Source organism: Xyrauchen texanus, chromosome 19 (genome assembly GCF_025860055.1).
Source record: "Xyrauchen texanus isolate HMW12.3.18 chromosome 19, RBS_HiC_50CHRs, whole genome shotgun sequence".
Taxonomy (NCBI): Eukaryota; Metazoa; Chordata; class Actinopteri; order Cypriniformes; family Catostomidae; genus Xyrauchen; species Xyrauchen texanus.
Genome location: NC_068294.1, coordinates 39,128,016 through 39,153,558, shown reverse-complemented (window position 1 = coordinate 39,153,558; position 25,543 = coordinate 39,128,016). Strand labels below are relative to the sequence as shown.

General features: G+C 36.0%; 3 protein-coding genes across 3 annotated transcripts in view; 2 read left to right on the top strand and 1 right to left on the bottom strand.

The window, feature by feature from the left end:
• Nucleotides 1-4,805, top strand: part of LOC127660032 (PRELI domain-containing protein 1, mitochondrial-like) — a 6,942-nt gene extending 2,137 nt beyond the window's left edge. Inside the window, exons 4-6 of the mRNA XM_052150086.1 lie at nucleotides 2,747-2,860; nucleotides 3,786-3,864; nucleotides 3,966-4,805. Of these exons, the coding sequence (XP_052006046.1) occupies nucleotides 2,747-2,860; nucleotides 3,786-3,864; nucleotides 3,966-4,087 (315 nt within the window). The 3' untranslated portion in view covers nucleotides 4,088-4,805. The remainder of the gene's footprint in view (nucleotides 1-2,746; nucleotides 2,861-3,785; nucleotides 3,865-3,965) is intronic.
• Nucleotides 4,806-6,185: 1,380 nt separating this feature from the next.
• Nucleotides 6,186-15,142, bottom strand: LOC127660019 (max dimerization protein 3-like). Its single transcript, XM_052150068.1, has 6 exons — nucleotides 14,986-15,142; nucleotides 14,258-14,360; nucleotides 11,744-11,773; nucleotides 11,507-11,621; nucleotides 10,218-10,383; nucleotides 6,186-7,497 (listed from the first exon to the last, which is right to left on the bottom strand). Exons 1-6 carry the CDS (start codon nucleotides 15,053-15,055, stop codon nucleotides 7,391-7,393), a joined length of 591 nt encoding a protein of 196 aa, XP_052006028.1. The 5' UTR covers nucleotides 15,056-15,142; the 3' UTR covers nucleotides 6,186-7,390.
• A 1,417-nt stretch (nucleotides 15,143-16,559) lies between these two features.
• Nucleotides 16,560-24,236, top strand: LOC127659682 (E3 ubiquitin-protein ligase RNF103-like). Its single transcript, XM_052149606.1, has 4 exons — nucleotides 16,560-17,227; nucleotides 17,307-17,449; nucleotides 18,712-18,827; nucleotides 21,993-24,236. Exons 1-4 carry the CDS (start codon nucleotides 17,002-17,004, stop codon nucleotides 23,476-23,478), a joined length of 1,971 nt encoding a protein of 656 aa, XP_052005566.1. The 5' UTR covers nucleotides 16,560-17,001; the 3' UTR covers nucleotides 23,479-24,236.
• The last annotated feature ends 1,307 nt before the right edge of the window (nucleotides 24,237-25,543 follow it).

Here is a 25,543-nt window from a genome sequence, read left to right as displayed (position 1 = left end):
GCAAAGTAAGATATTTCAAGCCTTTATTTGATATAATTTTGATGATTATGGCTTACAGCTTATGAAAACCCCAAATTCAGAATCTCAGAAAATTAGAATATTGTGAAAAGGTTCAGTATTGTAGGCTCAAAGTGTCACACTCTAATCAGCTAAACACCTGCAAAGGGTTCCTGAGCCTTTAAATGGTCTCTCAGTCTGGTTCAGTTGAATTCACAATCATGGGGAAGACTGCTGACCTGACAGTTGTGCAGAAAACCATCATTGACACCCTCCACAAGGAGGGAAAGCCTCAAAAGGTAATTGCAAAAGAAGTTGGATGTTCTCAAAGTGCTGTATCAAAGCACATTAATAGAAAGTTAAGTGGAAGGGAAAAGTGTGGAAGAAAAAGGTGCACAAGCAGCAGGGATGACCGTGAGCCTGGAGAGGATTGTCAGGAAAAGGCCATTCAAATGTGTGGGGAGCTTCACAAGGAGTGGACTGAGGCTGGAGTTACTGCATCAAGAGCCACCACACACAGACGGGTCCTGGACATGGGCTTCAAATGTCAAACGTCTTACCTGGGCTAAAGAAAAAAGAACTGGTCTGTTGCTCAGTGGTCCAAAGTCCTCTTTTCTGATGAGAGCAAATTTTGCATCTCATTTGGAAACCAAGGTCCCAGAGTCTGGAGGAAGAATGGAGAGGCACACAATCCAAGATGCTTGAAGTCCAGTGTGAAGTTTCCACAGTCTGTGTTGGTTTGGGGAGCCATGTCATCGGCTGGTGTTGGTCCACTGTGCTTTATTAAGTCCAGAGTCAACGCAGCCGTCTACCGGGACATTTTAGAGCACTTCATGCTTCCTTCAGCAGACAAGCTTTATGGAGATGCTGACTTCATTTTCCAGCAGGACTTGTCACCTGCCCACACTGCCAAAAGTACCAAAACCTGGTTCAATGACCATGGTATTACTGTGCTTGATTGGCCAGCAAACTCGCTTGACCTGAACCCCATAGAGAATCTATGGGCATTGCCAAGAGAAAGATGAGAGACATGAGACCAAACAATGCAGAAGAGCTGAAGGCCGCTATTGAAGCATCTTGGTCTTCCATAACACCTCAGCAGTGCCACAGGCTGATAGCATCCATGCCACGCCGCATTGAGGCAGTAATTAATGCAAAGGGGCCCAAACCAAGTACTGAGTACATATGCATGATTATACTTTTCAGAGGGCCGACATTTCTGTATTTAAAATCCTTTTTTTATTGATTTCATGTAATATTCTAATTTTCTGAGATTCTGAATTTGGGGTTTTCATAAGCTGTAAGCCATAATCATCAAAATTATATCAAATAAAGGCTTGAAATATCTTACTTTGCTTGTAATGAGTCTATATAATATATTAGTTTCACCTTTTAAGTTGAATTACTGAAATTAATGAACTTTTGCACGATATTCTAATTTTTCGAGTTTCACCTGTATGCATTCATAAGTAAAACAGCAATCTGTTGACATAATAAGCTAAGTGGCAAGATATGGGTATCGTTATCTGCCTGTGGTTTTTTGTGAAAATCGGTATTGTATTGGCCCAAAATTTTCATATCTGTGCATCCCTTCTCATGTGCAGTCTACAAGTTTGATTAGCTTTTACCTGCGAATTCGGATGACATGAAGACACGTGCCCAATAGAAGATGGAAACGTAATACACTGGCCTCTGTGCTCTATAAAAAGACTACATCTTTCAAAGCTGCATGCTTTTATAGTTACAGATAGATTTTGAATATTTAAATATAATATTATTTGCATATTTTTTTTTTATCCCTTTTTCTCCCAATTTGGAATGCCCAATTCCCACTACTTAGTAGGACCTTGTGGTTGTGCGGTTACTCACCTCAATCCGGGTGGTGGAGGACATGTCTCAGTTGCCTCCACTTCTGAGACCATCAATCCGTGCTTCTTATCACATGGCTCGCTGTGTATGACACCGCGGAGACTCACAGCATGTGGAGGCTCATGCTACTCACCATGATCCCTGCACAAATTACCATGCGCGCCATTGAGAGCGAGAACCAACGCGAGGAGGTTACCCCATGTTACTCTACCCTCCCTAGCAACCGGGTCAATTTGGTTGCTTAGGAGACCTGGCTGGAGTCACTCAGCACACCCTTAATTTGAACTTGTGACTCCAGGGGTGGTAGTCAGTGTCAATACTCACAGAGCTACCCAGGACCCACCATTATTTGCAATTTGTGAGATATTATTTAGGAAAACAAGAAACCCTCGAGCATGACATCATATCCTGTCCGTTGCGCTTTCCGTGTGCTCAAAGTCTAGTGTGACCGCCACATCATGGTAATGAGAATTTTACCTTGCTTGCTAGCATTTTTGGGCATTATAGTTTCAGAACATAGTGAGCTGTCTGCTTAGACTGCATTTTTGGACAAACCATGTAAAAGAGTTCAGCAGGAAAATTCTGGATTCACAGGCTAATTCATATTTTTAAATGTATTGAGTCAATCATAAATTAGGATTTGCTGTAAGTGTTTTGATAGAGAGGACTGTTTTATTAGATATTTGTACTCTCTTGTCTTCTTGTGTTGAATAATATTTAAGAGTTATTCATTGTACATATTCAGAGTGTGAAAGTTGTGCCAGCTGGCACATTAAGGATTTAGCTACTTTCCTGGAACAGCTAAAATTACTGCTTAAATTGTTACAACTGGCCTGTGCAGACACTAACAAATAATCGGCTCCATGTTTTGTCTCGATAGAGTGTTGAAGAGCGCTGTGTGTACAAAGTGAACCCTGACAACAACAGCTGGACAGAGATCAATAGAGAAGCCTGGATCTCCTCCAGCCTGTACGGCCTGTCTAGAGCCATTCAGGTAAGTGGGTTAAAAAAATAAAATTAAAATAATTTAATATGAAATGATAATCTCAAAGAACGTTTTATTACAGCAGTATATGTGATCTGTACATTAAGATGTTTAAAGTGGTAGTTCACACAAAAATGAAAATTAGCTCATCATTTACTCACCCTCTTGCCATCCCAGATCTATGTGTATGACTTTCTTTCTTCTGCAGAACACAAACAAAGCTTTTTAGAAGAATATGTCAGCTCTGTAGGTCCATACAATGTAAGTCAATGGTGGCCAGAACTTTGAAGGTCCAAAGTTATCCAAAAAGTAATCCAAAAGTCTCCAGTGGTCAGATCCATATGTTCAGAAGCTATATAACAGGTGTGGGGGAGAAACGGATCAGTATTGAAATCCTTTTTTGAATATAAATTCTCCACTCTGTCCAATAGGTTGCGATATGCATGAAGAATGCGAATCGGCAAAAGTAGTAGATTTATAGTAACAACGTAAATTTTTATCACCCAAACCCCTCATATCGCTTCTGAAGACATGTATTTAACTACTGGAGTCATATGGATTACTTTAAAGCTGCCTTTATGTGCTTTTTGGAGCTTCAAAGTTCTGGCCACCATTCACTTGCATTGTATGGACCTACAGAGTTGAGATACCCTTCTACAAATTTAGTTTGTGTTCTGCAGAAGAAAGAAAGTCATACACATCTGGGATGGCAAGAGGGTGTGTAAAGGATGAGATTTGGGTGAACTATCCCTTTAAATATCATATAGTAAACTAAAGCCTGGGCTGTTGTTGATTTAGGTGACAACATGCATCATGCGTAGTGTTTATAACTAGCTTAGTTTAGTCTACAGTTGAATTACCTAATTGGAATTTTCACAACACTTGGCAGCAGTGATTACTTTTCAAAGTGGTTTCCATCTCATCCCATTTTCAGGAATTTGGTCTTGCCCGGTTTAAGAGCAATGTTACAAAGACCATGAAAGGCTTTGAGTACGTCTTGGCCAAGATGCAAGGTAAGATGCCAGTGAGAGTTCAAGCATGAAGTGGTTGCTTAATGGTTTCATTAGTTTTGTTGTAAACATCTACTGCTAAACTGGATCTAATTATCCCACAGGTGAAATACCAACAAGAACACTGGCAGAAACTGCAACTGTGAAAGCTCGTGAGACTGCACTCGCTGCCAAAGAGAAAGCGAAAGATTTAGCCTCACAAGCGCAGAAGAAACAGTATGTGTAATGAGCAAAGGAATTTTGACATGGCGCAGCAGTGCATTGTTGTGCCCGGACTCTCCCAGCTCTACTGAACAGGGCTGTGCCAGTCCATCATACAGGGCACACGTTAGAGGGGGTTTGTGGAATAATTCTAAATAATTCGAAATAAAATTGCACCTGTCCGGATTCCTTAGAATTAAAATGCATTTCCTGCTCTGAAGGTCACCTGATCCATCACACCTGTTCCCTCTCTAAACCAAATCCCTTCAGTAAACTTGATTTAATGCAGCCACATAATTTTCTTCCTGCTTTATCAGGTCTGGTTTTACATGAGATATTGTTGCATTTTAGATTTTTTTTCTTTACAAGATTAAATTAATTTCCATCTCTGACTCCTCATGTTCACGCTTGCTGAGGTTAAGAAATCTGCCTTGTTTAGCAATGTAATTTGTTGCTTCAAATTGAAGTTCTATCTGCATTGATGGGTCCACGGTTCCAGCGGTCATTGCCAACTTGATATCTATAGAGTTCTGCAGATCGGCCTGATCTTTGGCACATGAGAGAATTTTCCAGAAAGGATTGCAATGGGCGAAAATGTTTGTATACAAGTGTAAAAATTGTTATTGAAAATATGTCAAATGTTGAATGACTAAAACAAATGCATTTGTTTAATGAAACCGATAGCTTAACATGTTGTATAGCTCTTAATATTTGTGATCAATGGTTATCGCCAATAAATATTTTCTATCTGACACATTTTGTCATCATCTCTCAATTGTGATTTTAATTATTTTGGATGCTCTTACTGTTATCACTATTTTTGTGAATTTATTATTGCTTATCCAGTCCACCCAGACATCACCCAAAAACCAGTGTATAAAAATACAATAATGCAAGGAAATCACGATTACATTATTCTCTTCTTTTTATACCGTGAAGAGACGTGTTGTGCTGAAATCTGCCAGATTCTTACGCCCTGCTACCTGGTTGGTCCATAATACCCACCCCTAACCTTAATCCTAGTAGGGAGTCATTGGTCGTATCCCTAAAGGCCACACCTACCCATAACATTAACAATACTGGGTAGTCAAAAATTGGCATGATACCTGTAAAGGTGTTTACATATGCATGGCAAACTGATTTACCTTTTAATGCATCCAGTGTAAATTGTTGTAATTGTATTTGTACTAATAATATTTAAGTTAGAGTGTTCTGCAATATATTGTCTACTTGTATGAATTCCAATTACAGAGCTCTCTATTTACATTTTACTAGTCTGAATGTAATTACAGAGCTCTGCAATGGCATTTTTCACTATTAATAATTCAAATTAAAGAGCTCTGCAATTCGATTCTTACTAGTAAATAGTTAATAACAGAGCTCTCTTACTCAATTTTTACTAGTAGGAATGTAATTGCAGAGCTCTATAATTCAATTTTAGAGCTCTTCAATTACATTCTTACTAAGAATTCCAGTTACAGAGTTCTGCAATTAAACATGTCTTTAATTCGACTCTTTTAACTTGTAAAATTCAGTTGTAAAGCTCACCATTTTTAAAGTAATTAGTCAATGAAAACCTACGACAAGTAAATATTCAATTGTAGTGCTCCCAAAAGGGGCTACTACACAATATTAGGCAGGTGGTTTTAATGTTATGGCTGATAAGTGTATATAGGTAGGCCCGTTTTTAAGAATTAAGCATTTCAGTTTCATAACAATTGTTTTTTACATTTAATGTTGGTTGTTAAAGATGACTCAATTTATTTTTATGGAAATGTAATTATTAATTTATTTTTTGAGTGCATGTACTGTGGAAGGGACTAAAAAAAAAATTACTTAATATAATTCCAAATTTGACCAAATAACTAAAATGTTAATTTTTTTTCCAAAACAAGACTATTTGGAGAGCAATAAGTGTCAATAGAGGGGACTTCCAATATATACACGTGTAAATGTTGAATACTTTGTTCATATCAAGTTCAGTCAATTTCTGCTCGTGTCCCCTGAGGAATGTTCCAATGCAGTGCAACCAAACAGAACAGAAATTTTTTTGCAGGAGCATAATGATGCAGAGTGACAAAACAAATTAAATACATAAAATATTTATTTGTACAAAAGGTTCTTGTAGGTAAAAAATAATAAAATGCTACATATGAGTACAAGGAGAGACATAAATACAAAGGTGTTCCTGGTCCAATGACATACGAATAAGGCATTTGGTGTTCAAACAGTACAAACAATGTACATTTTGCAGTGTAAATTAACACAATTACTGTACAAACATCTAAAAACAAAAGGCATGTTCATAATAGTTTGCATAAATGACTGATATGAGCAGGAATTGAACAGTTTACAAATACAGTATTTTGTCAATACTACAAACATACTGAACAAACAGGACTTTTTCACATGAGCGTGGACTAACACGGCTTAAAGGGAATACAACTGTTAAAAAATCTACCGTGCAATTAAAAAAATATAGATAAAAAATGTACTTCACTATTTTATGTTTTCAGGCTCCTTGCGTTTTAATAGCACCAACTTTGATTCACTCAAGTAAACCAAAGCATAGGACTAAATAAAGATGTAGGAAAAGCATTGTTTAAGAGTGAACCAATGTGGTGACACAGTAAGTTCAATAACAATCATTTAAAGCCTTATTGTACCTCTGTACAGTAACAAAGTCATAAAAAAAAGAAAACAAATATGAATTGCAGCATAACCTTTGAATTAGCCTCCCCAGTCTTTTCCATTAGAAAAACATATAAAATATTTGATAAAAATGCATCAACACAATCTTCAATTTGACACATTAGCAATCCCAAATGGAGTGACACACCTTTAAACCAGGCATTGCAAGTGCTCATGCGTATGCTTTGTGCAACATATTTAAAACAAAAACAAGACAAATAAATAAGCTGGATATTAAAGATTTAAGTGCAAGCAAATGTGTACTGCAGGCTGACCCTTTAGTTAATCTCATTTGCTGGATAGATGACAACTAGCGGGTACAATGTAATCATAGCTAGTCTGGATAAACAATTAAATCATTATGTGGAAATATAGCATCAACAAACTTGTTACACTTGAATCACATGTATATAGCATACTAAAGCACCATCATGCCATTTGTTAAGAATACACTACACAAAAAATATTCCAGTCATGCTTAGAAGTAGTTTGCGACTGATGGTTTCAAAATAAGGCTTTTCTGTAGCAAGAATGGCAAAGCCCATCAAACATTTTCAGTTTTGAGTCCTGTTGTGATGTTCCTCATCCTCTTAATACCGTTTAGTAATGTTTCTAGGTCTGAGGTGGTCTGATCCGGTCATAACCAGGCATGATCAGAGGTGGAGTAGCTGTGGTCCGCCTCGGCGTGTGATGAGCCCAAACCATCTGTCCACACAATACTCTCCACATCTATCTCGACGTCCTCTGCAATTTACAATCAAATATTAACATACCATTACTCATGTGTTTATGTACTTATACTTTAACCTATTACAACAGGCTTGATAAAAATAACTTGGTATCAAAAAACTATTTTGAATTCGATCGATCTGCAATTTTGAGAATCGCATTTAGTGTCCGTTCTTTTAAATAATTCATTTTCATTTCCATGACATTTCCAGTTTTGAACTATCGGGCGGCTGTGGCTCAGTTGGTAGAGCGGGTCGGCCACTAATCGCAGGGTTGGTGGTTCGAATCCTGGCCCACATGACTCCACATGCCGAAGTGTCCTTGGGCAAGACACTGAATGCCAAGTTGCCCCCAATGGCAGGCTAGCACCTTACATAGCAGCTCTGCTGCCATTGGTGTATAAATGTGTGTAATGGGTGAATGAGATGCAGTGTAAAGTGCTTTGAATACTGTTAAGGCTTAAAAAGGTGCTATATAAGTGCAGACCATTTACCATAGTTCTCACTTGAGTCAGTTCTAAAATGAACAGAACTGTCAAAAGATTATCCACATTTGCTGTTTTCTAAAAAGTATATATGTATTTTATTACATATTGAGGAAATATAACTTTATGTATCTACCACTAAACAATCTAAAATATATAGAATAGACTTACTGAGCAGTTTATTAGGAACACCTGTACACCTACATATTCATGCGATTATCTAATCAGCCAATTATGTGGCAGCAGTGCAATGCATAAAATCATGTATATACGGTTCAGGAGCTTCAGTTAATGTTCGTATAAACCATCAGAATGGGGAAAAAAATGAGAAAAATTAGAAAAAAATCTCTGTGATTTCGACCATGGCATTATTGTTGGTGTCAGACGGGTGGTTTGAGTATTTCTGTAACTGTTGATCTCCTGGGATTTTCATGCACAACAATCTCTAGAATTTACTCAGAATGGTGCCAAAAAAAAAAACATCCAGTGAGTGGCAGTTTTGCGGACAGAAACGCCTTGTTAATTAGAGAGGTCAATGGAGAATGGCCAGACTGGTTTGAGCTGACAGAAAGGTTACGGTAACTCAGAAAACCACTCTGTACAATTGTAGTGAGCAGAATAGCCTCTCAATACGCACAGAACATGTCATACCTTGAGGCGGATGGATTACAATAGTAGAAGACCATGTTGGGCACATTATTAGGACCATAATGTTCCAAATAAAGTGCCCAGTGAATGTATGCTATCAGTCATTGGCAACTCTTCTCTCTAGATATTGGCAATGGTGACTGAAAACCCTCAGTTGGATGACCATTAATTTTAAACAAGTTTTCAATGTGTGATGTAATTTGGTAAAGGTTCATTGTATACATTTTTAAAAAATGCATAGTGGAAATTCTTATTGTAATTTTTATTCTTGAAATGATCAAGTCTACATACTGCAGTCACTATGCTGCACATTATTTCAAGGAAGTTCAAAAAGGTGAATTTATACTTCTGCATCGAACCACTTTGTAGGCTATGCATAGCTATGGTGGTTACGGCATAGCCTAAGCCATAACCAGATGTGCACCTCTCCAAAAATGTAACACTGCCGGCTTCTAAGCTTTAAAATGACACCCATTTTGTATTGGTCAAGCGAGTAGATGTTAAAGGAATATTCCAGCTTCAATACAAGTTAAGCTCAATCGAAAGCATCTGTGGCATAATGTTGATTACCACAAAAAAATAATTTCAACACGTCTCCTTTTCTTAAAAAAAAAAAAACAGTGAGATACTTAGAATGGATGTGAATGGGGCCAAACTTTGGAGGGTTTAAAAGGCAGAAAACTTTTTATTTTATAAATCACTTTTCTGTTTAAACTCATATTAATTGAGCTGTAAAGTTGTTTAAATCATCATTTTTACAGTCATTTTAGGGTTTGTTAACATTACAGCGTCATGGCAGTGAAGTTGTAAAATTGGCTATAACTACACAGAAAAGGTTGTTAAGGGATTTTATCACACTACAATCATGTTAACACACATATTGTTTATGTCTTGTGACTATACTTTTGAAATAGTAAGTATTTTAATGTTTACAGATTGGCTTCCATTGTAAGTGCCTCACCGTAACCCAGATTTCATTTTATTTTTGTTAAGAAAAAGCAAGTCAAAATTAATTTTTGTGGTATCAACATCATGCCACAAATGCTGTCGATTGAGCTTAACTTGCAGTGACCCCGGAATATTCCTTTAATTCATTTGATAATTTAGTTTCCAGCATGGAGCGTTAAAGTATGCACCAAAATATTTATTTATCATTATTTAAAAGACTCAAGAGCAAGCATACAGTAAATGCCTCAACATGTATAATGAATAAATAAAAAATTAAAAACATGTTCACATACTAGGATGAACTAGGTTTTAATGCTAAAATTCAATAAATACTTTTGAAACCACAAATTACATTGCTTTTGTTTATTTATGAAATTATTTAAGAAATTAAGGCATTTTCTCTCAAAACATTAGCATTTTGGCTGTGAACACTAACGTAAAACTATTCATGTATACCACCTCGTAGGCTACTGCATAGTGACTACAGTGTAGGTTTGAAACAGAAGTATAAATCGCCCGTAAAAGGAAAAGTATTAGTGATAGCTATTTTACTGATCATACTAATACCATGTAAACATTTAGTAATCTTATCTGATTGTAAGATTACATAATTAATCGAGAGCATTAACATCTTAATGCGGTTCATTTTTATTACCTCTTTCAGAGTCAGATCTCTCGGAGGACACAGCTGATCCAAGGCTGTCATTACGCATACGCTCTGTGTTGCCCTGCAGTTTCTCCAGCCGTATGCGCAGTTCTCTCTGCTTCCATCGCAGACGATCCTTCAGCAGCTCTGCACGCTCATCCTGTTCCTGCAGTTTCTGGAAGAGCACATGAATATGTGACATAATGCACCACTACCTCACCAAATCCATTACTCTGTGTTGCCAGACCAAAGTTTTGAACCAGTGCTTGTTTAAAACCAATATACTGTATGTATATATTTATATAAATGCATTCAAATATTTATGACCTTTCTAGGTACCATAAAATTAGGGTGGTTCTGCATCGTTGGTGTGTCTGCATCGTTTTCTGAGTTCACAGCCAAAATGCTATTGTATTGAGAGAAAATGCCTTAATTTCTTAAATAACTGTACATTTCATAAATAAAGGCAGTGCAATTTGGGGATTCAAAAGTATTTATTAAATTATTTAACCATTTATAAAACCATAAAAAACGAGTTCATCAAAGTATGTTGTATTTAGGTACATATTATGTATTATACATGTTGCCTGCCATGAAGAGGGACAATAAATTAGACAATATATGGTTGCTATTGACTCACTTAAATAATAATAAATAAATATTGTGGCATATTTTTATGCTCTGTGCTGAAAAATGTAATCAAATTAATAAATAACAGCTTGCTTGACCAACGCACAATGGGCACCATTAAAGTGTAAACTCTACTTTGCATTTAGGCAAAATAACCAGGATCTGTTTTTAATCTGCTGACAAATTAGAAATCTTCGGTTTTCACAACTTATGAAATATGATTATTTACTCTACACCATACTGTCAAACCATCATACTGATCAGAAAGTTCTCGAGTAGAATACGACAAGTATTGTTTCACTCACATACCAGATATGTATTGTGGAAAAGACTCGAGGAAAATAAATCACAGAGTTTATAAATTGTAAACAGATGTGTCTTTTGTTGCGTTCTTGCTGATGCTGATGCTCACAAAACACGAAACGAGTCCAAACACAATGATCACTGATCAGTGGATACGTACGATGCGTAGATGAAATAATCTATGAGAAAATGCGACTTCCTGGGGGGCAGTCTCTGGTAACACAGGGGACCAATCACAGCTGTTGTGTCTGTGTCGATGTGACATGCCGTTCCATTTATAAAAATGTGCACATCAGGCTACGGCGTAGGTTCGACACAGAAGTATAAATCAGCCTTTATGTTTATTACAGGTTATTTCTGCTCACCTTGATGTGCATCTGTGCTTGTCTAAGCAGGTTGAGGGTCGTGTTTCTCACTGAATCAGAGGATAGAGGAACCTGCTGCTTTAACTGCTCCAGAAAATGTCTCAACTGAGCTCTCCTACAAACAACAAAACACAAACCAAAACACAAAATTAAAAGACAATTAATGTCACATCTACCTTTAAACAGCTGCTAAAACTAATGAAATAAGAAACCGAAGCACATCATTTAAAATAGTACCTGTGTTTCTCCAATTCATTGTGAACAGACCTGAAACACAAACGAAACTTTTTAATTTGCTGTAATGGACAGACATTGGTCATCAGTGGATATGACATTTTCTAAAGAAAAATGTTAGTGGTGCTTGCTCAAGCAAAAGTCACAGTCATGATGCTAGGGTGTTATGGATAGTTGCCAAAGTGTTGCTATGGTGTTTTAGAATATTGCTATGCGCCATTTATAGAATATTCTGGATGTTATCTTATTTGCCCAAGTCAAAAGAGCCAGGCCCTAAGTCTCTACTTGTGGTCAATTCTTGTCTTTATATATGGCCCAGGTGTTTTTTTCACCGTTTTATTGTTCGCAAGGCAACAATCACTCATCTGATTACTTTGAATATATATATATATAAATTAAAAGACCACTCCAAAATTATCAGTTTCTCTGGATTTACCATTTATAGGTGTTTGAGTAAAATGAACATTTTTGTTCACAAAGATGAATCTGCTTGATTCCAGCCTTGCTGAAGCACCCTCAGATCATTAGAGATCCTCCACCAAATTTCACAGTGAGTGCGAGACACCTTTGCATGAAGGCCTCTCCTGGTTTCCGTCTAACCAGTAGACAACCAGGTGGAGGACCAGTGATGATCTGGGGTGCTTCAGCAAGGCTGGAATCAGGCAGAATCGTCTTTATGAAGGACGCATTAATCAAGACTACGTACAAGGTTATCCTGGAAGAAAACTTGCTTCCTTCTGCTCTGCCAAAGTTCCCCAAGTCTAAGGATTGTTTTTTCCAGCAGGACAATGCTCTACGCCACACAGCCTGGTCAGTCAAGGTGTGGATGGAGGACCACCAGATCAACACTCTGCCATAGACAGCAAAATCTCCAGACCTGAACTCCATTGAAAACCTCTGGAATGTGATCAAGAGGAAGATGGATGGCCACAAGCCATCAAACAAAGCCGAGCTGCTTGAATTATTGCAGCAGGAGCAGCATAAAGTCACCCAACAGCAATGTTGACTGGTAGAGAGCATGCCAAGATGCATGAAATCAGGGTTATTCCACCAAATATTGATTTCTGAACTTTTTTAAGCTTTGTTTATAATTGTTATATATAATTGTTTATAATTATAATTGTGTTGTTTATAGATGAAAATGAACTTGTTTTCTTTGCAAAAATTCGAGGTCTGAAAGCACTGCATCGTTTTTGTTATTTTCAGTTCTCATTTTCTGCAAATAAATGCTCTAAATGACAATATTTGGGAGTTTATAAATATAAATAAAAAATTATATCTAATTTTGCAGTAGTCTCATTTTTTTCCAGACCTCTGTCTGGAAAAAGACCAATGCAAAATTATATATATATATATATATATATATATATATATATATATATATATATATATATATTTATTTTATTTATTTTTTTATTTAGAAAAATGTTGCCTACTATTATATAGAATGTATGATACAACGGAGCTAAAGGCACTGCAGTGTAAAAGGCACATTTTGAAATTATTTTCTTCCAAAACATTAAATAACAACACAAACTATCACAGCACTTTCCTAAACACCTGTTTGTCCCTATGCACAGCAAATGTTTCCAGTATCCATGAGATCTTTGCGTGTGGTGTCTAAAGTTTGTTTGAGGCAATTTTATCTCATTTATATATATATATATATATATATATATATATATATATATATATATATATATATATATATATATATATATATATTTTTTTTAAATGTTGCAAATCTGTGTAGCTAATGAAAATCCCTGAAATTTTCGTATTTATTTTGAGACAAAATACTTATTTATCATTTTCAGTTTTGTTCAAGGTGATTAAATCAGACGTTTTTGAATAACTGTTAATAAGTGAAAGGATAGTATTTGCATTAAAATGCACCCCTGTTGCAGGGGCTAAAGGCCCCAATAAAACACATTGTTTTTTAAAGTGGGGTGAATAGATTTGTTATGAAAATTTTTCAAAGTGGACTCACATTGACTGATCCAATCACAATTGAGATTAATTTGTTTAAAGAGCACTTGAGTAGTGATGAAATGTGATTGTAACTAACAGACATTTTCCAACACTTTTTCCAATAAAGTGGTTATTTTGAATAAGCATCATCTTAATTTATTACTCAAAAAAAAGCATCTTGCCGTTTCAAAAGTATTTGCCAACGCTGACAACTTTTGCTATTTTCCCAATATTTACATGATATCACTATAACCCCCCTGGGGACCGTTTGCCACAATACCCCTTGCCACCATCACAAAAATAAAATGTACATTATTATTTATTTTCACACAAATCCTGCTTCATCAATAATAATACAATTTCAATCTTGATACACTTTGTGACCAGACAGAAGGTACCACTAAATAAGATATTTTCTACATATCAATACCTTATTTACATAGGTTATTAGACAGAGTTGTCATATTATGAACGGAGCAAACAAAAGCCATCAACAAACAAAAGAGGAGGTCATCATTATTTGATGTTCACTTTACACACACTCACCTGCTGTTCCCGGGTAAATGAGTCTTTGATTTCTGTTTCTTTCTCTTATCTGTAACCTCTTTACCGTAGAACGGTAACACTGAAGCATAACCGTGTTCAGCCTCTGCAAACAAATAAATAATGCACAACATGAGTGATCAATAACACAATAACTCCCTCTAGTATAAAATTATTGTAAATATACTTAAAATAAGTCACTTTAATACAGTTACACATTCAACTGAACAGACGTTTGACTGTTATAGTGAAGTGTTTACTCAACTATATGTCAGCAACCCCCATCAAATCAGCTGTTTTGAGACCGCTTTCTGGTTTTGGCGCCATAGAATTGTTTGATACAATGTTTCCAGCGGTACGCTACATAGTAACAATGTATCCAGGGAATAAGTTATATCACGGTTATAACATTCTAATTACAGTAGAATAACGTACAGCGCTGCTACATTTTCAAATCTATGACGATTTCGCGCCTTTGTGTACAATACAGAACTGAAATGTAGGTCACCGAAACAAACACAATAATATCAACTATAAGACCCCGTTTATTTACTCTGCAAAAACACAAATGGACCTTTGCAACAAGGAGACCCCCATTCAGAATCCCCATGGAAACAACAATGAGTGTAAACATTAAGGAATGTTTGAAAAATATATGCAAACGGCAGACTGTCCAAAACGGCTTCGGTTTCACTGCAAACAATATGAGAAGGAAATAAGCCGTGTGATACCTCTTTCCCTGCGCTCCAAATACTCCGCTGCCTGCAGGAGCACTTGAATGTTGCACGCATTTACCTCCATTTTTTTGACAAATAATGTGTTAATAGCCGCCAAACAGCGAGCGAGACTGTGATCTATTGAAGTGAAGAGAACAGTTTGGCTGATCCAGCTCGCCACGTCATACGCGTCAGTCTCATCACGCCCTCCACGCGCACAGGACGACCGCTCCCTTCATTTGAGACCAAAGCAACATATATGAGATTAATAAAAGTTGTGCTTTACTATTTATTGGGTAGCTAAAAAGCTTAAAATGAAGATGGGGAAACTTAAACTTTTATTCTGCAAACATGCAAAAGTCAATCAAAACTTTTGAACTTGAGAAGTGTACAATAGGACGAAAACTGGAATCCTGTGGGCTTTTATTTTGTGACACATTTGGTGTCAAAATACAAAAACATGTATCGCAAGTGTGCATAAAACCTTACGTGACTTATAGTAAAAATTCATAGGCCTAATTGTGAACATAATTAATGTAAATAAAAATGAATATACAAACGGAAGAAAATAATAAATTGACACAAAACAACAGATATTATAATCATATTATAATCAGATATTCTAATGATATTGATAAACATATATACATTTTAAACATATTTTATACATAAAACTTTACGTCACTTGTATTAAAATACATTCATGTTAATTAATAACATATTTATTTTAATAAAAACTAAAACAAACATATATATATATATATATATATATATATATATATATATATATATATATATATATATATATATATATATATATATATATATATATATATATAAACAATTAAAAAACTATTGAACTTGAGTAATCAAAGGGGAAAAAAGGAATCCTGTTAGCTTTTATTTTGTGACACTTTTTTAATCATTCACAAAACAATATTAACAATATTACAAAAACAGGCACACTATGCAAAAAAAAAAAAAAAAAAAACCTTATATGATCTGCATTAAAACAAAATAACCAATACATTATTGCCAACAACACCAGTTTTTACATACATTTCAACATTTAAAATGGCAAGAAAATAACATGAAAAGCAAAATTAATGAATACAATTAAGACACATGTACAAATGTAAGAAAATAAAAATACTCAAATATTTCTATTAATAAAATAACTAAAATAAGCTATTGATCCTGTGTGATCATAGCACAAATCAAAAATCCGGTGGGCTTTTATTTTGTGGCACTGTTTCTGAACGTTCAAAAACATTAGCCTGCAAAAACAAATATACTGTACAGAAGATGTAAAGCCTTACATATGGTAAAAACAAAAACAAAACATGATAGTTGTCACGTGAATTTATTATATCCACCAGCTGATATAATTGTGAACATTTTTAAAAATAGTAAATATAAATATGTAAGTATATACAATAAAAATAATAAATAATAATGCAAAAATTTATATATTAATTAAAAAAGCATTTAAAATGAATGAGCACGAAATACAACATAATATTTATACTTTTTTATTCGGCACCGGAATATTTATGACGGAATATTGTGACGTCAGATTGTTATGCGCACCAGCTGCTCATCAGCCAGAGCCTGCAGACAACACAACTCAAACGCACAGAAACATTATCCTTCTTGAAGAATCTTGAGGATATATCGGTTCCGCATTATATTTCATTTATATTTATCAAATATGTCGCCACAGCAAAATGTTTACTAAATGAAGACAAGGGTCCGTTTTGTCTCGCGAGGTGTTGAGCGCAGTAGTGACGGCCTGCTGAAGGTTTCTCTATGTGTGCCGTTGTTTTGACGTTCAGCCTTCTTCAGATTATTATATAATACGATGGAAACATTAGACGATTTAAGAACTACACTTCAGCTTCAGCCCTAGACCGCTACTTACCGCAGAAGTAGTTGTTGTTTGTTAAACTGTAGCGCACGAGACAGATAAACAAACAAACGCCAGTGCATCATAATACTGTCAATGCGAATCAACTAGATCGCAGCCAGAAAATGTGGTGGAAACTGTTCTTTTTGCTCCTTTATTTTCTTATTTTATTCATCCTGGCTCGGTTTTTTGAGGCTGTTGTCTGGTATGAGTCGGGGATTTTCGCCACTCAGCTGGTGGATCCGGTAACATTGAGTTTCAAGAAACTCAAAACCATCCTGGAGTGTCGTGGACTGGGATACTCGGGCCTGGCAGAGAAGAGGGATGTGCGGGAGTTGGTGCAAAACTCGGGTACATTTCTCCAGCCAGCCCTTATATATATATATTTCAAATGTAATAATACATCATCATGCATTGTTTGCTTTTCAAGGGGATCTTATGCAAGGGGAGCTCTACTCTGCTCTCAAGAATGAGAAGGAGCAAGTAGGATCTGACTCCAGCACCACGTTCAGTGGAGAGATGCACTTTTATGAATTGGTGGAGGACACCAAGGATGGTATCTGGTTAGTTCAGGTTAGTATTAACCCTCCTTCCTAATGTAAGTTTCAGTTGTCAGAAATTAACTTCTAGATTATAGGGAAAGTACACTCTAAAATAAAATGATCTCATAATTTACTCACACTCATGCCATCTCAGATGTGTACGACTTTATTCTGCAGACCACAAATTGAGATTTTTTTGAAAAATATCTCTGCTCTGTAGGTCCATGCAATTGAATGGTGGCCAGAATTTCGAAGCTCCAAAAGCACATAAAGTAAACATAAAAGTAATCCATAATACTCCAGTGGTTAAATCCATATCTTCTTAAGTGATATAAAAGGTTTGAGTGAGAAACAGATCAATAAAGTAATTTTTTTATATCAGTTTCCACATTCTTCTTTTGTTTTTGGCAGTTTGCGTGTTTCATGCTTATTGTGCATGAATGATAATTCATAGTAAAAAAAGGACTTAAATATCGATCTGTTTCTCACCCACACCTATCATATCACTTCTAAAGATATAGATTTAACCACTGGAGTTTTATGGATTACTTTTATGCTGCCTTTATGTGTTTTGTGGAGCTTCAAATTTTGGTCACCATTTACTTGCATTGTATAGACCTACAGAGCTGAGATATTTTTTTAAAATCTCAATTTGTGTTCTGCAGAACAAAGAAGGTTGAGTAAATGATGAGATCATTTTCATTTTTGGGTTAACTGTCCCTTTAAGGGCCAGCTTTTGCCCCTGGATTTGAATTTCTGGGGCATTTTTGATTTATGAGGGCATATTATTTCAAACAATGTAAAAAAATATTATGAATGTCATTCTAACATGTGCATTACTTCAGTTTAATCTAACTGTTAAGGTACATTGTCTATCTGAATAATAAGATCTCATATTTTATGTATACAATAAGAATATATAAGTTGTTACAAATGAAACAGAGGAATTCGTTACAGGTGCTTGTTTTGCTTGCACATTTTGAATTTCCTTTGAAATTGAAGGTCCTGTTTTATTACCGACCCTGTCATAGAACCTTAATTTAATGCAGTATATAAACTAACACTATAGCAGTACCTTCTCCTTTCCAAGAATTCTCTTTTTTTAACTCCAGCAAATGGTAACATGTTTACTCTTCAAATATGTTAGAGTTCAAACCAAGAGTATTTGGCATCTGTTGCAGCAGCAAAACACATTTTCATCACGATTTACTCCTAAATGCATACGTGTGCTCACAATGCTTTTGGATGGATATATTTTGTATGTATTGAACAATAATTTCCTCTGATTGTCAGGTAATAGCCCAAGATAGGAATCCACTGTTGAGCACTGCCAACTGGGGCAAAATGGTACAGAAAGTATCTCAGTTTGGCATTCGAACAGGCACTTTCAACTGCTCAAGTGACTCGAGGTGAGAAATGAAGTGAAACATATCACCATGCTGTTTCACATTCTTGTAAACTGATCAACAATGGCATGTTTATAATTCAGTGTATGGTTAACAGCAACCCAAAAGTGTTATTTATTTACACTTAATTATATATAAATTATAATCATAAATATCACAAAGTTTTCTTGTTGTACCATTTGACAACCTGAACTAAATTGACCATGCCATTAAAACATCAAATTATTAAGACATTGACAGAGGGGTATTTTTTTTTTGTTATTTTATTATCTTCTCTGAGGTCCACTGATAATGTTAGTAAAATGTTTTTTTTTTTTTTTTGCACCAAAACAGTCATAATTTAGTAATATATAATTTTTGTATAAGATCATTTTTCAATCCTCTCTTTGGCCCTCTGTCTGAAATGCTCAGTTTTGGCCTTAAAACTTCAACTGTTATGATTGGCTAACATTGCGCAGCCCCTCAAATACAGCCATTTTTGGAACTCAACTGGAAGAGAATGAACAATTTTATAATTCACAACATTATAAATCTATCAGGGTTTACACATAACGCACATCCAACACATTGCATCCACACAAGCACAGCGGTACCTTACACTATCAAACAGTCATGACATCTGAAAAATTTATTTTTGAAACTGGTTACTTACAGTTTTGCAGTTGTGTCCAAGTGTTTTTAACTTCTACATATTTAAATAACAGGTCCTTTGCAATGCTTGAATCATATTCTGACTGGATTACAAGTAATCCACGCTGACATGAGTCAAAAAACCTGCACATACATAGTCCAAAGCACAGTGAAATGACGCACACCCATTGAGGCGCGCATCGCCAGAAATGCATCAATATGGTCAAGGATGTCCATCTAGTGCAGTGTTTCCCAACCACAGACACTAGACACTAGTGTGCCGTGAAAGATTGTCAGGTGTGCCGTGGAAAACTGAGAATTATTTTTCAACCATTTTACCTAACAGTGCGATTTAAACTTTGCAAGAGGTCGGATTGGTGCGACTACAAAGTTAGCTGACTCTCTGATTGTGCTCTGTCGTTTTTTGTTCCACATGAGCAATATCAAACAGCAAACATTCCAAACACGAAAGGAAACAGCTTTACCTGGATCAGTCAGCGCTGCTCAATGGACAGATCAGCGCAGAGACGTGCATTTACACGTGGACCGGTCTCGAGCACTCAACTGTGCAGATCATCATAAACAGAGCTGCGAGAAGCACGGGCTGGGTCACGAATTCGGCATTGATTATTTGCTTAGAACCTCGATGAAAGGCCATAATGTGTCTGATTAAACCAGTTTAAAATTGTATTAAACAGCCCCAACATTCTAAAAAGCATTGAAAAGGAATAAAGGAGAAATCTGCACAATGAACCGATAGAAATTGTAAGGTTTCAATCCACACATCACAGCTATTTAAAAAAATATATATATTTTACTATGAACTTATATCAATATAGTAGTGAGGGAATACAATAAAATTTCTGGATGTGTTTTCCTTATGAAAAATGCCATAACTTGTTTTATGGTTACTGCTAATCATGGTTTTACTTTTACTTTTGGTTACTATGATCTTATTGCAAAGGCCACAGATAAAACTATGGATAAAATTAAACTTTCCTTCTGTGTAAAATCTTTTCTTATGTCCTCTGATTGTAGAAAAAGGCTTTGTTTGTCTTCAGATGACTGTATTTTAATCATCAAGATCCTGATAAAAAGAAACCATGCAATAAAACTAATTTTCTTTGAGTTGGACCGGTGCGACCAGTTCAAGTGCTGGTGTGACCATTTGTAGAATTTACTGTGAATTTAACACCAGTGCTACCACTCTTAAATGCTAGTCTGGAGCCATGTAAATAAATGGATAAATACAAAAATATTTGCTGTGGCATTGCAAGAATCAATTTGCAAGAACAAATCTAAAAATAAGAAAAGATGCAAATTTGTTGTTTTATTCAGTACCTAATTAGCTCTCTTGCCACATGTGATCTCATTATACACCGTACCTACGTGACTTGCGTTTTTCATAGGCGGATTTCAAACATTACTAGTAAACATGCAACTAAAATGGTAATAAAACATGGAAGTTCTTGAAAAAGAAAACTATCAACGATGGTTATGTGGGACAGTGGGAAAGAGGTGTGCCATGGGATTTGTTTAATTGTAAAAAGTGTGCCGTGGCAGAAAAAAGGTTGGGAAACACTGATCTAGTGTATGTTTACATACACCAACAATTAAAAATAGCACAGATGGGATACGTTTTTGCTCAAAACAGCAAGTGGCAGAGAAGCTGAATGAATCTTCTTTTTTTTTGTCAAAGTTTTAGTTAAAAGCATCGTGAGATACATTACAACAAACATGTCTGTCTAGTGCATGATTATATACAAAATAATCCAGATGGGTCCCCTTTGGTGTTCAGGAATAGTTAGCCACACTAGGTCTGTCTGTCCTGCTTTCTCTTTCTGTTTATGATACAAACTGAGTGCCAGTGGGCGGGGCCAAGGTTGGCCCCACCCACCGGCACTCAGTTCGGTGACACATGTTATGGGATGTGTAAATACAAATGAGCAATGTTCCGTGATGCCATGATTCACGAACAGACAGATTTCAAAACAAGACTTTCAGCAAGGTGGCAAAATAAATGCTCTTTTTAGACTGGAGAGGAGGTTTTGAGTTCTGAAATTTATAGTATATTTTTTATATCACAGTTACCTCTTATATGTCTAAATATCAAGGAAAAATGTATTCCCCATTTCATGACACTTTAATATGAACTAACCATGAACAATACTTTTTCAGCGCTAATTAATCTTTATTAATCGTTATCTGTTAATTTCAACATATATTTATCATTTAAATTAAAGGAAAATAAAATATCATCAGTATTTAATGCATTATGAAATTATATGATCAATTGTATTTTAATAAATTCACATAATAAATGCAACCTCATAAGTTTTTTAGTTTTCTTATTATAGTTAAATCACCTTGAGCCCTACAATATCCCCAAATATAGAAAATAAATTCAGAAATATAAAACATGTTCATCATAGAAAATATTTATTAAAATGGTTGTATGTATAATTTGTTTTTATATAAATGGGTTCAGGAGCAAATAATGAGCACTGTGTCATTGACCCATTTGTATTTCCTTGACAGGTATTGCCATAAACGGGGCTGGATGAAGTCCACTCTCATCATGTCTGTGCCGCAGACCTATGCATCCAAAGGGAAAGTTATGTTGAAGGAGTATAACGGCAGGCGCATCGAGATTGAGCACATCTTTAAATGGATGACCGCGCTTGTGGCCTCTCGCATCAAAACTATCCATTTCTCTGAGCAATTAATGGATGACTGGTACCAGATGGAAAAGCAACCAGTGAAGATGTTCTTGTTTGCCAAATTGCTTCAGCCCCCAGCCTTCTTCTCAGCACTCAGCATCAAATACACAGGGCGCATAGAGTTCATCTTTGTTGATGTGCGCAACTGGGACAATGCCACCTGCCTGGAGGCAATTGGGGTGCGACAAATGCCCTCATATATCCTTAAAACACCAGAAGGTATCTACAGATATGGAAATAGCACTGGGGAATTCATTTCCTTGCATGCCATGGACACGTTTCTTCGCTCAGTGCAGCCGGAAGTCAATGACTTGTTCATTTTAAGTTTGGTCATGGTCAATCTAATGGCTTGGATGGACCTTTTCATTACACAGGGAGCCACCATAAAACGCTTTGTGGTTTTAATCAGCACATTAGGGACGTACAATTCTTTACTCATCATCTCCTGGTTGCCCATCCTCGGTTTCCTTCAGCTTCCATACTTGGATAGCTTCTATGAGTACAGCTTGAAACTTCTGCGTTATGCTGACACTACTACTATTGCCTCATGGGTCCGGGCCGACTGGACCTTCTATTCTTCTCATTCGGCTCTCTTTTTAAGCACTTATCTAGCCCACGGCCTTCTCATCGACTACTTTGAGAAGAAAAGGAGATGCAGCAATGAAGACCAAAACGCAAACAACCTAGAGTGGTTATCAAGTCTCTGGGATTGGTACACCAGCTACCTGGTGCATCCCATTGCCTCCTTCCAGAACTTTGAGTCCGATTGGGATGACGATCCGAATTTCATTTTAGAGAGGTTGGCTTTTCCAGATCTTTGGCTTCACCCACTTGTTCCAGTAGATTACATCAAGAACCTGCCCACGTGGAAGTTCAAACTTTCACAGCATGAAAGGCCCACACAAGATCATGATACACGAACAAAAACCATGATGAACCCAAGTGACGACTCTAGTGGTGACGAGAAAGCACATCGGCACAGCTCTGAGGTACTTCATAGTACTGATGGGTATTCAACTGCAATGAAGTCAGAAGAATCGTGGTCTGGTGACGAGGAACAAGACACGGATTGGTCTCAGTGGCCTTGCGGCATGCTCCACTGTACAGAGTGTGTCGTGTGTCTTGAGAATTTTGAAAATGATTGCCTCATCATGGGACTGCCGTGTGGCCATGTTTTTCACCAGCAGTGCATCGTGGTCTGGCTAGCCGGTGGGCGGCACTGTTGCCCTGTGTGCCGTTGGCCATCGTACAAGAAACGTCCAGTGAGACAACGTCATGCAGCTGAGCAGCTCGAACCAGAATAGCCCTTGTGTCATTTGTTAACGATTTGGTTTCTGCACTTATTTAAAAAAGAAAACAACAAAAAACTTGTGTTCATATTTAGTCTTTAGATTCATAACATTGGCTCATGGGGTTTTGTTAGTGGTTTTTAACTTTCACAGTAATTAAGAGTAAATAAGAGTACATTTATTCTTCCCAATTTTGTTAGAATTTTTTTAACTTGATTTGGATCCTATGCCTTGTACTTATATTTGAAAAACGAATAGATTTTAAAAGCTAAATTATGCAAAGGATAAAATTCAATGCATACTGTTGAAATTCTTTTGTTGTAACACTCATCATACATCCCAATGAAAGAGAAAAAATCCATTACACCGTATATGTGTTCAGCGTGTCTCCAATTTATAAATGTGATTAATATGTTTAAAATGGAGTTACCTTATTAAGTCATTGGGGCATAGACTATATGAAAAACAAACCCTCTGGGCATGTGGATCTGATATTTATTTGAAAAACAAAAAATGTTTATTGCTTTAACTTGAATAAAAGTGCCCTGTGCATTGTGCATCGGCTTGGGCATTGACATGCAATTGCTCATGGCTCCATCTGTAATTTAAGTTATTGTCTTGTTGGAGCATGGCAATTTTGTTAACTTTGAACAGCATTTTGGCATTAAATTAACACAATTAAAGACTACCCCTTTGACTTCTGCTATTTGTCAGAGACCAAAGTTAATTTGGAAGCTTATACCTGTAATGATGTTCAATCCAATAAAGTCCAATTTTCTCAGTGACGTGCACTCAGTTTTATCCAATCATTAAAGGGATAGTTCACCCAAAAATGAAAATTCTCATCATTTATTCACAGACCATCCCAGATGTGTATGACTTTCTTCTACTGAACACAAATGAAGATTTTTCAAATATATCAGCTCTGTTGGTCCATACAATGCCAGTGAATGGTGACCAAAACTTTAAATGTCCAAAAGGCACATAAAGGCAACATAAAAGTAATCAGTAATCGTTAAATCCATATCATATGATAGTTGTGGGTGAGAAACGGATTAATATTGAAGTAATTTTTTACCATAAATCTCCACTTTCACTTCCACATTCTTCTTCTTTTGTTTTTGACGATTCATATTCTTCATTCATATTGCTACCTACTGGGCAGGGAGGAGAATTTATAGTAAAAAGGGCTTAAATATTGATCTATTTCTCACCCACACCTATCATATCCCTTCTGAAGACATGTATGTAACAGCTGGAGTCGTATGGGTTACTTTTGTGCTGCCTTTATGTGCCTTTTGGACCTTTAAAGTTTTGGTCACCATTTACTTGCACTGTATGGACCCACAGAGCTGAGATATTCTTCTAAACTTAATTTGTGTTCAGCAGAAGAAAGTAAGTCACACACATCTTGGATGGCACGAGGGTGAGTCAATATGAGAATTTTAATTATTGGGTGAACTATCCCTTTAACACCTAATGTTACAAAATGTACATGTATTTAGGACATACATTTAGTTGTAATGCAGTCATTTAGCATTTTTTTCTGAGTTGAATAACATAAACACAATGTAGTGTTTAAATGCTGAAGAGACTGGAATCTTTTTTTTTTATTATTATTTTATTATGTACGGTACAGTAATGGTATATTAGAGATGGCAATTGAATGGGTACCCTATTGTTTTTACATGGTACTGCAAAGTAAGTCAGAGAGGACCATGGCATGAACATGTTAAAAAATTATGGTTTTGCCATGGTACATTTTAATAATAATTAAAAAATAAAATGGTATTACTACAGTTGCGTTCCAAATAGCGGGCACAATTTGGGACTTTTATTTTTTAATTAGTGAAAATAGAAATACCATGGTTACTACTATTGTTACCACTATTTTTGGTAGTAGCATAACTGTCCTAAAAAATGACAAATAACGCTGAAAGTTGTTTGAAGGAGTATTCATATTTATTTAAAAGATTTTGCAGTTAGTAACGGTAATCAACATGATAAATATTTGGTGCACATTGGTGCACCTGATGTTTCAGTTGAAGGCCATTTTCATCATCTGAGCATAAAATTATAT